The sequence below is a fragment of the Ascidiella aspersa genome, chromosome 6, assembly GCF_963924565.1.
Source record: "Ascidiella aspersa chromosome 6, kaAscAspe10.2, whole genome shotgun sequence".
Classification (NCBI taxonomy): domain Eukaryota; kingdom Metazoa; phylum Chordata; class Ascidiacea; order Phlebobranchia; family Ascidiidae; genus Ascidiella; species Ascidiella aspersa.
This window is the reverse complement of record NC_139452.1, coordinates 30,741,553-30,754,596: the sequence shown is the minus strand read 5'-3', so window position 1 is coordinate 30,754,596 and position 13,044 is coordinate 30,741,553. Positions and strand designations below refer to the sequence as shown.

The 13,044-nt window shown below is 34.7% G+C and overlaps 1 protein-coding gene across 1 annotated transcript in view; it reads right to left on the bottom strand.

Annotated features, from left to right (window-relative positions):
* The window catches only part of LOC146141262 (uncharacterized), a 76,254-nt gene that overhangs the window by 51,568 nt on the left and 11,642 nt on the right, over positions 1 to 13,044 (bottom strand). The window contains exon 6 of the mRNA XM_083392239.1: positions 10,863 to 10,945. Within this exon, the coding sequence (XP_083248365.1) occupies positions 10,863 to 10,945 (83 nt within the window). The remainder of the gene's footprint in view (positions 1 to 10,862; positions 10,946 to 13,044) is intronic.

Here is a 13,044-nt window from a genome sequence, read left to right as displayed (position 1 = left end):
ATACCCTTTGTCAAGTGGTGGTATCGGTAATCGTTAAAAACTAAGTTGGCATACGAGCCGGTACGGTATCGACAGATACCAAATTTATTTAGACACAAATTTTTACAACCGGCCATTGAATGTCAGTCGTTGGCTACCAGCGGCTATGGCTGTCAATCGATGAATTGACGACAAAAAAAGATTAAATTTTAAAATTCCATGAAATTTTGCCGCGTTAGTAACACAGTTTGTAAATAAGATACAAACTACAACTGAATAAATCTTTAACTATGTTTGCAGTTTACACATGTCTATTGTCTACGTCTGTCGTTCAAATTAGCCATTTCTGAAGTCGCACTGGCAAATGTTTAAGGCTAATAATTGCGTATTTACAATATGTTTGCACAATGTATAGTTTCGTTTAAAGCAGTCAATCTGCCATTTAAACTTTTTCACTATACAGTTGATAACGTTTTTATAATCAAAATGTGCTTTGTTTGTCGCAATATTCTCTTTAAAAAGTAAATTTAACATCTTATAAAATAAAACGAATACAAATTGCGATTTAACGCATAAAAATAGTCTTCGAAATTTGAAATTAATCGCAAATGGTTCAAAATTTTAACCAAGTTTACATTTCTTCGAAATTTGATCAACTCCTTATGCGTAATTACGACTTGCGAATTCTTCCCACAGACTAATAAGTATCAGTGTATAACACAGATGGTGAAAACTTAGAGACACAAAAAGCATATTTCTCAACGAGCAAGTAGCAAAGTACAGGACAGCACCTGCGTTGTGTGGAAAGGTGCGGCGCTTCAACGTGCTATTTGGCTGATTGCTGGGCGGGGGTTGAACAAAACACCATCCGGTGATATTGGACGCGGTAAAGCTTATCAAGCAATCGCCATTTTGTAAGAAATTTGCAATTTAGTTAAAGTAGTGCCGAGTTGCTGATCACGTTATATGGACGTTGGGAGGGTTTTTAAGGAAACTTTTAGAATAAATATTAAAGATAATGTAAGGGTAGGTTACATCGTGTAACTTTAAGTACAAATCACTGCAATGCGAATAATGTCGGGTTTGAATATTTAAGAAAAATATTGCGATTAAAATAGTTTGCTGCCAATAGAATTTGTTCTATGTACGTTAAAATATAAAAGAAAACCATTTTGAAAAACAAATACATACGCCTCAACTCAAAATGAAAAGTTTTGTTATTAATAATTTTATATTAAACAAAAGTATCTTTTTATGTGCTTTTTAAATCAATCTTATGGCAAATGCAATACTATAACAGCGAATTAACAAAATCTTAATGCATAAAAACTTCATATCCATCAAAATTTGTGGCCAACACAAACTTTGTTGCATTCAGTAAAATGGAACTGTTAATCACAAATTTATACAGGTATGACGTCATGTTATGCCTCGCAGCGCAACTGGATGACGTAATTACAATAAACATTCGCAATTCAGATCAAAACTTTTTGCAAACATGTCACACAACTCAACGAAGCTGTTATAAATAGATTTATTCAGGTATGACGTCATGTTATGTGATACAGCTCGACAATGACGTAATTGTAATAAATTTTCGCACTTCAGATCAAAAGGCTCCACAAACATGTCACACAACTCAACATTCGGTTTGTAACTGCTGGAATATATCGGCCCAGACCGCTGTGTTTTGATTGGACGAACGATATTTCAAACAATCCAACCACAAGGCGCCACGTAGACACAACAAAGCGGGAAAACGACCGCCCAAATATAACACGTGTCGCTTCGAAGAATAACAAGAGTAAAACTTGACGCTTCCTAGAATTCAAGATGCTGTTTGCGAAATAAAATTCAACGGTTGACATGAAAAAGAAAGGCAGCAACATTGAAACATTGAAGTGTTTGGCATTTGTAAATTAAATCTTTGTGAAACAGATTCATTTTGAAAGCAATATATAAAACGAAAAATGTTACACTTGACCAAGATTATAAGCGATCTGGAAGCTTACAAAAACCTGTGATGCCCGATAATATCGGATCGGAGCCGATACCCTATGCAAAGTGGAAGTATCGGTACTCGTCCGATAAAAAGGTGGTATCGATGCCGAACCGATATCGATTTTTTATCGCAATTTTAGCCTTGATGGAGTGATCAGAACTTAAAAACTAAACTTAGTCAAAAATAGTATAGGTAAACAACTGGAGTTGCTTTTTTAGAAATAAAACGACAGAGCATGATTACACAGGATTCTTTGCGGCATGGGAGCACATACCAATGGTGCTTTAAAATAACGTAAATATATTTCAAAAAGCTAACAAAACAAAGAGTTAGCTAGAAAAACACAAAAAAATCGGACGCAATTCCATAATCGGTCATTCGATAAACACTGAAGAACTAAATTTTTGATTTTAGCCATTAAATATCATAGCATATCCTAACCTATACAAGTCTGCGATGCAGAAAAACATTTAATTTCGTGGCCTACCTATAGGTCAAAAGAGACACAAAGATTTAAAGCACAAAGCAAAGCGGAAAATTCAAAATCACGTTTTCGAACAACTCTAATCAATACCGCATCAAACAGAGAAACAAATACCTTAAGTTGTTGGCTTTACATCGTAAGCTGGCTGAATGCCCGCTACATCTATCAGCGGGGATTAGTTGTGAGATTAAGCAAAGGCAACAAACCTTCAGTTAGCATTAGAAGCTGACAGAAGTAAGCTTAAGGTTTGGCTTTGGGAATTAGAGGCTGGTGTATGAAGCCTACGCTTCACCACATCAAGCAACAGTAGGCTCGCTAACACCGTGGGAATATTAGAAAGAGTGAGTTGTACTTCTAAAGCTGCATAAACTTGGGCCGTGGTTATTTGTTGCGGCTGTACACACGTGCATTTCAACATCACCTATGGGTCTTTCAAGGTTGTCTTTGATAAGTTTTATGTTGAAAATCATAAAGATATATTCGAAACGTTCAAAATGTTACCTACTTTTATATGGGCTTCGAAGCGAAAAAACATTGGAAATTAGCGTAAATAACCTCGAATTTAATTAATAGAAGCAATGTGTTCGTATTGCTTAGTGAATATTTTCAAATTTTGAAAAAATCTTTCTCAGAACCAATCTAAGTAACTCAAACCATATTAACTGCTGAAGTCGGCAACACAACCAAATTAACCTGCAACCCATGAATATGAAAACATTGGCGTAAGGCAACGCACTTCTTTTGAGCATAACAATTTATTAAAAAAAGTCGTATTAAAATTCCAAGGAGAAGCACATGACTTACTATTTCGCAAATATGTTAATTAATTTCAAAATCTACAGTTTAAAAACCAAAACATTTACAATAAAATGGTAAGGCATTGATACAAACGGCCACACGGCTAATAATACATTTTTCGCTTTTATTTAACTAAGAATTCAGCTGTTTACACGTCGTCAGAGCCATACACTGAAATTGTGACGTTTTACGTTGTTTATTGCGATAAACACAGCGTACAGCTAATTAATAGCGACATTGTCATATTCTAAAAAGCCTGTGTTTCCTGTATTTCAATTAGGGTCAGGCTGCCATGGTAGCTCTAGTAGTGACAGGTGCGCATTTCTATTGTACGAATTCATTTACGCATCAAGGAAAGGTCGTTTTAAGAAAATATCATTACAGAAGCAGAAACATACGGCTCACTATTTTCGCAAATAATTTCCACATCCACTACTTAAAAAAAAAGAAACGAAAATAAAATGGTGGGGCATGGCTACAAACTGCCACACGGCTAACAATTCAATTTTCAAATTATAATCCTGCTAAGAATTTAGCTGCTCACACGTCGTCAGAGTCATACACTAAAACCCAACCTGAAAAGTCTGATTCCTGTATTTCAATTATGTTTTGGCTGCCATGGTTAGCTTTAGTTGTGGCAGGTGCACATTTCTTTTGTCCCAACTTATTTACGCAATGGCTCATTTGGAGACCTAATCCCCTTGAAATCTGCAAAAGGCCAACCGGGAAACGAAGGCATAGAAACGCGAGCCTGACATATTATGATGGATGGTGGAGGAGGGTCGTGATGCACCATTTACAACCGAGAAGGAAGAAAATTCATGGATGTGAACTTTGTTTTTTCCTATATTTTAAAAGGTCTTTGGGACAATTTGTTTGATTTTTGGTGGAAATCCGGTTAAAAAGACGGTCACTATTTTTTGGTGGCATGCCCTACAATTGTAATCCCCGAAAAAAACATAACATATGCTTTGGTATTTTTGATCAGAATCGTTTTAGCACGAAAAACTGGTGAAATAAATTGGCTTTTTGGGCGTATTTTGCTTCTATGAAATACTCTACAATTTTAATTACCGAAATAAAATATAACAAACTATATTTATTGTTTACAATCAATTTCACATTTTTAAGGAGCATTTTGTCAAAATGTTTTGTAATTTTGTCACAAAAAGTTGGGAAAATACAAGGAAATTTTGAGCGTATTTTGCTTTTATGAAATGCCCTACAATTTTAATCCTGAAATAAATATCTATATTTTTACAGTCTATTAACCATTTTTAGCACGCGCTAGAGCCTTTCTATGTCTAATAATGGAATATGAAACACTAATATGCCAATGTTTCGCGATTTTTAACGAAAACAATTTAATCCACGTTTAAAAATGAACTCAACCGATTCCCATCACGATCAACAGCAGCATTTTTAGTTTCCTGAAAGCAAATTTGTTTTGGTTATTGAAAACAAATGTGCATTTTCTCCTTCCATTGAAATGCGAAACACTGGGTGTGCCAATATTTCGAGAATTATTTCTAATTTTTTCACTGAACCAATTAATTCCACGTTTGAAAACGAACCCTCCAAACCCAACAGCAACAAACAGCGGTAAACACCCGATCCTTCGTTCAGAAGTAAGGTGGGTCAGGTTACTTGTCAACAACAACGACAGCACTTTTAGTACGCGTGAGAGCGAATTTGTTTTTTGCTTTCAGGATTTAAAAAATGAAAAAACAATGATTTTTCTCGTTTAATGAAAGTATGCCGGAACCATTTCAGTCCACGTTTTAAAATTGTTTTTCAGTGGTTTTACGGACTGAAAAAAAGATAATTTTGTTCTTTTAATGAAATATAAAACACTGAGTATGCCAGAATCTCGTGATTTTTACTTATTCCACGGAACCTTTTCAATCCACGTTTAAAAACGAGGAAATTAACAATCAACATTCGAGGTAATTGTCGCAAACACCCGATCATCCCATCAGACGTGAGGTGATTCAAGTTACATGTTTCTTTGGTGCTTTCAGGACTTAAAAAAAAATATTTTTCCTCTTTCAATGCAATACGAAAAACTGAAGATGCCAAAATTGGGAGATTTTTACTTATTTTTTTGACAAAACCAATTTCATACACGTTTTGAAATTTGTTTTTCAGTGGTTTTACGATTTAGAAAGATAAAAAAATGGAGACTTGGACTTGGTGATTTCTTCTTTCAATGAAATAAACGTTTCGAGAGAAGCACCGAGTATGTCTATTAAAAACGAACGCGCCAATCCCAACAGCAATCAACAGCCGCATTCGAGGTAATTGTGGGAAACACCTGATCATCCCAGCAGACGTGAGGTGTATCAAGTTACATCAGATGTACAGAAGCAGCAGCAGAGCTACCGTCTTTTTGGTCACGTACCTTACTTCATGAATGGGCGTCTAGACATGGGCGGGCAGAATAACAGGTTACAAGACCCGGGATGTTTTGCGGCAACAAATTACAGGTTACAGCGCTTTAATCGCGACCGGCAAATTAACGCTGTCCTGAGAGGCACGCCGCCATCAAATACACAACTTTTAAGTGCTTCTAATGACAAAGCACATTGTTGCTTAACTGTTCTTCTTAAAAACTTTTGAAAGCTTTTTTTTTTACGTGTACGTTAAGGTTTTACTTGTTTTTTATTAAGTTTAATACAATCTGTTTCGAAGTAACAAACAACTGTGTTATAAAGAAGAAAAAGTCTTGTGTGATAAACTTAAGTCCAAGTCAAGTCATTTGAAAACCGTGACTTAAGTCAAGGCATTAACCTAAGTCATTTCAACACTGCAAAACAAGTGAACGTTCACGTATTGTGTAAAGGTAACAACTGTTTTAGGCAACGCAGATGATTGTAATTTTGAATTCAAACCCTCCCAGTGTTCTCTGCAGTGCTACACACAGCAATACAAAAAATCAAAGAAATCGTTTCTTTAATAAAGTAGGTTTACTACACGTTATAACATAGGCCTACCATATGTCCTCTTTTAGGAGGTTTTGTCCTCTTTTCTCAAAGAAAAGTGAATGGTCCTCCGAGGACGCTCAAAAATGTTCAAATGTCCTCTTATTCGCATTTCGAGTAAGTTGCTTATACTTTTAACAAGACTTTAGGCGAGACGTGGTATTTATTTCCAAAAAAATACTGTAGCAATAAAACATGATAAATTGCTGGTTTAAAAAAGTTTTTCCAACAAATTGAAAATTGATCTTTTTAAAAAATGATAATTCCTTATTGGCAAAAGTTAAGGGAACCGAAAAGTAATCATGGGCTGAATCTAAAAAATAAATTTGATTTGTTGTTTTTGTGTCTGTTTTTTTGTAAAGAAAACATCATCAAACTCAAACGTAGCAATTCTACTTTCGTTTTACTTGCCAGCAAAAAATGTCATCTTTTTGGGTGCTGAAAATATGGTAGCCCTATTATAACAAGTGCCAAGCTAAAACAGCGAGCATTACACAACAAGACAAGATTTGTCACGGCCTGATGGCTATTACTGTTTTTACAACGGAAACGCACAATAAGAACTATACAAGGCATCAATATTTTATAATCTAAATACCATGCGACATCTTAAGCAGAATATTCTCTAATACCATAGGATTATATAAACCACGTATTAAAACCACATACATAATAATATCTACGACGTGGAAAGACCTGAAGAAGTAGAAATATACCCGAAACTCATCGGAATAATTCCTAAAACGCCTATAAACATGTAAAACTGTATGGAGAGGAGATATGGGACGACTGAAAATTTTAGATGTCATTTTGTTTCCTTTGACTGAATTTTTGCCGCAGTCCTCTTAATAAAAAAAATAGATTAAAATTTTAAAGCAATCGCCTTAAATATATCAATGATAGTAAACCTCTCGGGGCGGTGTTGTTTTTAACTATGGAGAGATTCCTAATTGTAGCGCGGAACTTTTTGTAATTTTGTAAAATAATTCCCTTCTGTATTGCAAAGCGGCATTCGAGCATGCAAGATATGAACGCACACTTTTTAATTGAAATGATAATGTCAAATTACGATGTGATTTCCGAGCTTAATGGCTGGCTTTATAGTTAGACGTGGTAAGAAGACCAAAGCCCAAGCTTAAATATAAGCAACATAATCATGTCAAAACTAAATAAAGAGATTTTCGAAACGTTTTAAATGTTCTACTTGGGCTTTGATATTTTGACTATGATTCTAGAGTTTTGTAGAAAGTGTACAATAAAATAGATTTAGTTTTCCTAGTGTTCAACAAGGTTATAAAGTTTGAGAACCTTTTTTTCAAATTTAAGTGTGTTTTATTAGTTTTTAAGCCCAATGAATTGGTGCATATGGTAAAAACAAATTAACTTTGCTGCCCTTCTAGTGAATAAGGTAGACTTATAAATGTTGTCAAAATCGCTCCAAAACGATATAGTTAAAACATTTAAATGAATGTTTTTAAAAAACATTTCGTCATTGATTGACTTAACAACACAGTTCTGTTATAAGAAATTAATAACTCCGGTATTTTATTTAAGTGATTAAATAGGCTGACAACAATTCTGATTATGTTTAATTTGTTTTGTCATGTCCTTCACTTTTAGCGCTTAATATAGAGAGTTGGTAAAATTAATTCTGTCCACGGGATGCTTTTTGGTGTTTTAATAAAGTGGAATGGTTCAATAAGGAAACATTAATGTGAAAGTAAATGTAAAATATCGTGACAGTAAACGAATATTTTGTGCAACAGATGTGCTTTGAGCTAAATGAAAAGGCTTCAAAGTTAGAAAACACTTGGCGGTCACTGGAAGTATGAGGTTTAACCCTAATTGCATTGTTGTTTTATTGCATTGTTGTTTTATTGCATTGTTGTTTTATTGCATTGTTGTTTTATTGCATTGTTGTTTTTAAACAAAATGGTCAACTTCATCAGAGTCTCTAAAAAGCACTGCTTAAGATAATAACTGTTTTAGGCAACGGGGTTGTAGTTCATACAATTCCATGTATCTGTCCAGAAAGCACACCTAAAAAATCTTACCATATAAAACTAGTTCAGTCGGCAACCCAACCAAACCAAACGGCCGCACAATGTTGTTTGGAAACCTAAAGCAGAATCGCAATTATATGTTTTTTTATAAAAACGTTTTTTATGTTTTTTTTTGTTTTGTTTTTTCATAAAAGTCAGCTAAAACTAAACTGACTTTGCTGCCAGCTTAAGGCTGACAGAGCTCTTCGCTTCACCTTCTCACGGCGAAGTGAACAACTGTTTTTACGTTTGAAATCGAAAACTTCATAGTAATCACCAAAGATAATTAAAAAAGTCAAGGAACTGAATGTTAACTCACGAAGCCAACAACAGCACAACAAAAAGTTGTATCAAGCTTCTACAATCAGTCCGTCACGTACACAAGAAAGTATTTGAGGCTGGCAAGAACTCAAACAACTCACTGTTAGCTCGTAACGCCCACTAGGGAGTAACCTGATCAATATTTGAACCGTCCAATCAGAACACGCCACGTGGCAAGGCCGGAATACGTCAGCGAGTTACACGTGGTTTTGAAATTGAAGAGTAAGCACAAGTAGTAGGGCGTGCAGTTGTTGGCTAATACTTGGTTATCCGATACCAAATTGATTTGTACATTTCAGTTCTAAATTCGCGATCTAAATCTTCTACCTTTTAAAAATAAAAAATACAAGAAAATACAACATTTAAAATAGAATATTTAAACTGTTGCTACCAGGCATAGTATTAAAAATCAAACAATTATTTTTAGTTATATTTAAAGTAGAAGGTAAATAGGCTTCCTAGCGCAAAAGCTTATTTCAGCCAATTTATTACCTTGAAAATCACTATCTTTGCACTTTGTAATTTGATAAATTTTACGATTGGACCATGGTAATGACGTCATTGGGTTACTGATATCTAGCACATATATATGAAACACTTTCAGGGTACGATGTATTACCAGCACTGGTGAAAGTAACGGTCGGGTGAAAGAATTGCTGCAGTAACACAATAAAATGTTCCTTTCTACCAGGCCAGCCATTCCTATCCTTGAATGTATTCAAACTAAGATTTCAGTTGCATATTTGTCTACCACATCCACAGATAACCTTATGTATCCTTAGGTTACTTTCTCAGACGTCCTGCTATGACGTAACTTTGTGACGTAATTTCTGAAAATTTTAATGCTTTCCGGTAAAAATACTGTACTTGAGTACCACATATTACATATTTCGCCACAAAGGCGGAAATCCAAGCAAATCCTAAAGAAAGCATAGAACTACAAACATCCTTGAAAGACAAACACAGAAGTTGCCCAGCCAGAGTTACTGGATTTCCTTGCTTCAATAAATAATTGAAGAGATACAATACGACTTGAAGCCAAACGTTTGCATTATTCAATGAGATCTCATTCTCTATGCATTTATCTTGTAAGGTGATAATTATTATTGGAAGAAAAAAAATATTTTAAATTGAATTGAATTTTTATCTTGTTAACAAAACAGAAAAACTGATTTGAATCGCTTTTTGGCGAAACCGTGGGTTGTTTATTTTTCAGTGATGCAATCAAGGAAAACAGACCATTTGCTGAATTCAATTCTATATTAGGTTTTTGTTCATGTGAGATTAGCAGAACCTTAATATTTAATGAGTCTTTAAATATCGCGATATTTTTTGACATGGTATAAATGTGGAACCTGGACGTAACAATTATTATTATCTAGAAGTATTAAACAGGGGTCTCATGAAGTGCAATACAAAACGAAAGAGACAAATAAATACTACACAGGGTCGGGCTAAGCACCTGTTACAATATATGCAAAGACAAAGTATATTATTTCGGCCTTTATTTCCATCTTTTGGAACAGTTCGAGCGTTTAAAAATTTGTCCAAACATACAAATTTAAGCCTCACTGTTTATCATAAAGTGGTGATTTCAGAGGGATGGTTGGAACACGAAATTACGGCAAACACTTTTTACATATCTGTCCTGTACATTTAATACTTAATCATCGTAGTAATGTTATTTCTCCTGCTAATACCGTCTCCCCCACCTAGCCTCTCTCTCTCAGCAAATACACATTAAAGTATTTATATTGCTAAAACAAAAAGTAAATGGTATTTAGGCTTCCTTATACTGAAAAAGCCCATTTTTTTATTTAGTTCTTTCGTTCAAACCAATCATTCTTTTAAAAAGTCATAATTTTTAAGATAATTAAAGCTAAAAAGTCAATACTGACGCACAATATTAAAACCATGCAACCTGTCAATCACAATAAGATGCTCACATCTCCATTCAAAAATTCAAAAATATCGATACAGTAGGAGACTATCTGATGGTGGCCTGGCATTATTGAAACATTTTTCTTAATCAATATAAAACTCTGTGAACCTACATTTGCTCCTTCACACAAAACATCACTAAAAATACCAATTAACAAACAGTGCTTACATCTAAAAAACAAGCGAAAGACACTTGTTAAAGCAGTAATTATTTGCCTAATACTTAAGATTACATCTAAACCTGGACTAACAGCATTGAAATACTTTTTCCTGCGAACCTACATTCAAACATTTATGAATACCAACCAACTTACTTTTAAAAGCCGATCCGCCAAGTAGTTGCATGGCACACAGGGGATTCCCCGATCGTGATATTGACGCACCTCTTCCGCAAACTCTAAAATTAAAAAGCAGAGCCTTTAGTTCAGGGGTTCTTAAACTGGGGTCCATGGACCCGTTGGGGGTCCGCGAACTACTTTTAGGGGGTCCATGAAGGCCTACTTAAAATATTAGTGTATATTTAAGAAGTAATCTTTTTTTAAAGAAAACGATTTGATTAAAAATAAAACGGTTTTGCACTGAATGTATATTTAACTTCATTTCACTTTCACATTTTTGGACCGAAATCAGCAGATTTATGAAGTTTATTTGTATTGTGACGTCAATTTATGATGTCATTTTGAATTTTTTTTGCCGACCGTGGTCCACGCTAGGTTAAAAAAAAATTTTAGGGGTCCGCGGTAAAAAAAGTTTAAGGACCCCTGCTTTAGTTTGAATATCAAAGAAACAAAATCAAATTTTAACGTGCCAACATAAAACTTGAGTTACATTCTGTTAAGCTGAATTTTTTTTTTTTATCTTTATTGTAAATGTTTTATATTCTAATAAATAACTTTTAAAGTGAAAATAAATTTGGCCACAGATCGGCATCGATACCACTTTAATATCGTACGAGTACCGATACTACCACCTGGTATCGGGTATCGGCTCCGATCCGATATTATCGGACATACTTAGACACTAACGTTTACAGTACTTTATACAAATAAAAAAAAACACTCAAAAATAAAGGCCTCGCACTTTTGACATTAAAAATGCGTCAAGGAACTTCAATTAACCTTTGCCCTCATAGCAAATGCTAAAAAGCAGCTTCTCATCGGTTGATTTGTGGTAAGTTTGTCACATTCAAAAATGGAGTGACTGAGCAAAATCGAGAGCGGTTAAAAAAGCGTGGACATGAACATTTATGAACTTTAATGTAAATAAAACACTGAGGCACAACGTTCGGAGTCAATTCATAAACGTTTGAACAGTAAATATAGTGCATTTCACTACAAAAACAGATACTGAAAATATTGAAAATATATAAGTCCGCCAATTTATCGAAATAAAGCTTTTACCGTGTTAAAAATGAATAAATATTTATTCAAACGTTCACAATGCTGCCTGCTTCTGTATGAGCTTTAATATTCATCCTACGTCTAACTACAACATCCAGCCATTATCTTAAGATTTATTTGAAGTGCGTTTTTATTGAGATACGTTGTCTAAGAGCCAAAAAAAATTGAAATAAAGTGCGAGGCACTTTGTCCACGAGAGTCTAGCGTTTAGACCAGTCGTTCTCTAGCTTCTTTTCTTGCGACGCACCAATCGATGGGGACTTACTATTTTTTATTTATTTTTTGCTCCAATGATTTCGAATGCATATGTCAGACACTTAAAATATTTGCAAACATTTTATTCCTGCAATGGAGTAAAGGTACGAAAGAAAATTATTTTGTGGCGCCCTTTGAAAATTGAAACGACGCACTGAAGGGTCGTAAAAACACAGTTTACCTTCCAGAGCAGAGTAATTGCCTTCACATTTGCATACAAGGATGCTTCAGGTTTGTTATTTTTGATGCCAGGATAACTGGTATAGGAAAAGCTATATGGTATTGCGCCAGAGCTTGTTGAGCTGTGCGTCGTTTCAATCTGCTAGAACACTAAAGTCGTGCACTTGAACCTCGATTAAAACCTTTTTGGCTGCGAAAGCAAACCTACATTAGGCGTTTTTTTTATCGTATTTAGGATTGTTTAAAATAAATAATCTGCATGGTGCATCGTTCCAAAGGCGCTGTAAAACGATTCCGTTACTTATATACCGCTGATCGATTAATAGTTTCTTCCACAAACAAATAAACAAATCTGCTTTCGACAAATTTTTAGTGAAAACCATTAAAATTTTCTGTAGCTAAGTGCGTCGCAAGCCCACCAAGCTTATCAAAGGCGTCGCAAGAAAGTTTGAGTAGCACTGCATTCCGCGGTCTTAAGTTTAACCAGTGAATTGCAAGAATGCGTTTCCTCACTTCAAACATTTACAACCAATGATAAAAACAAGGTTCCGCTTTCTTGTGTTAAATTAGAGCAGTCTAAAAACGTGATGCGTTTCTAAAGAAAACAAACATTACGGAAAGTTCTTGGACTTAGTATACAGCAATTAGACCAAAATTAAAA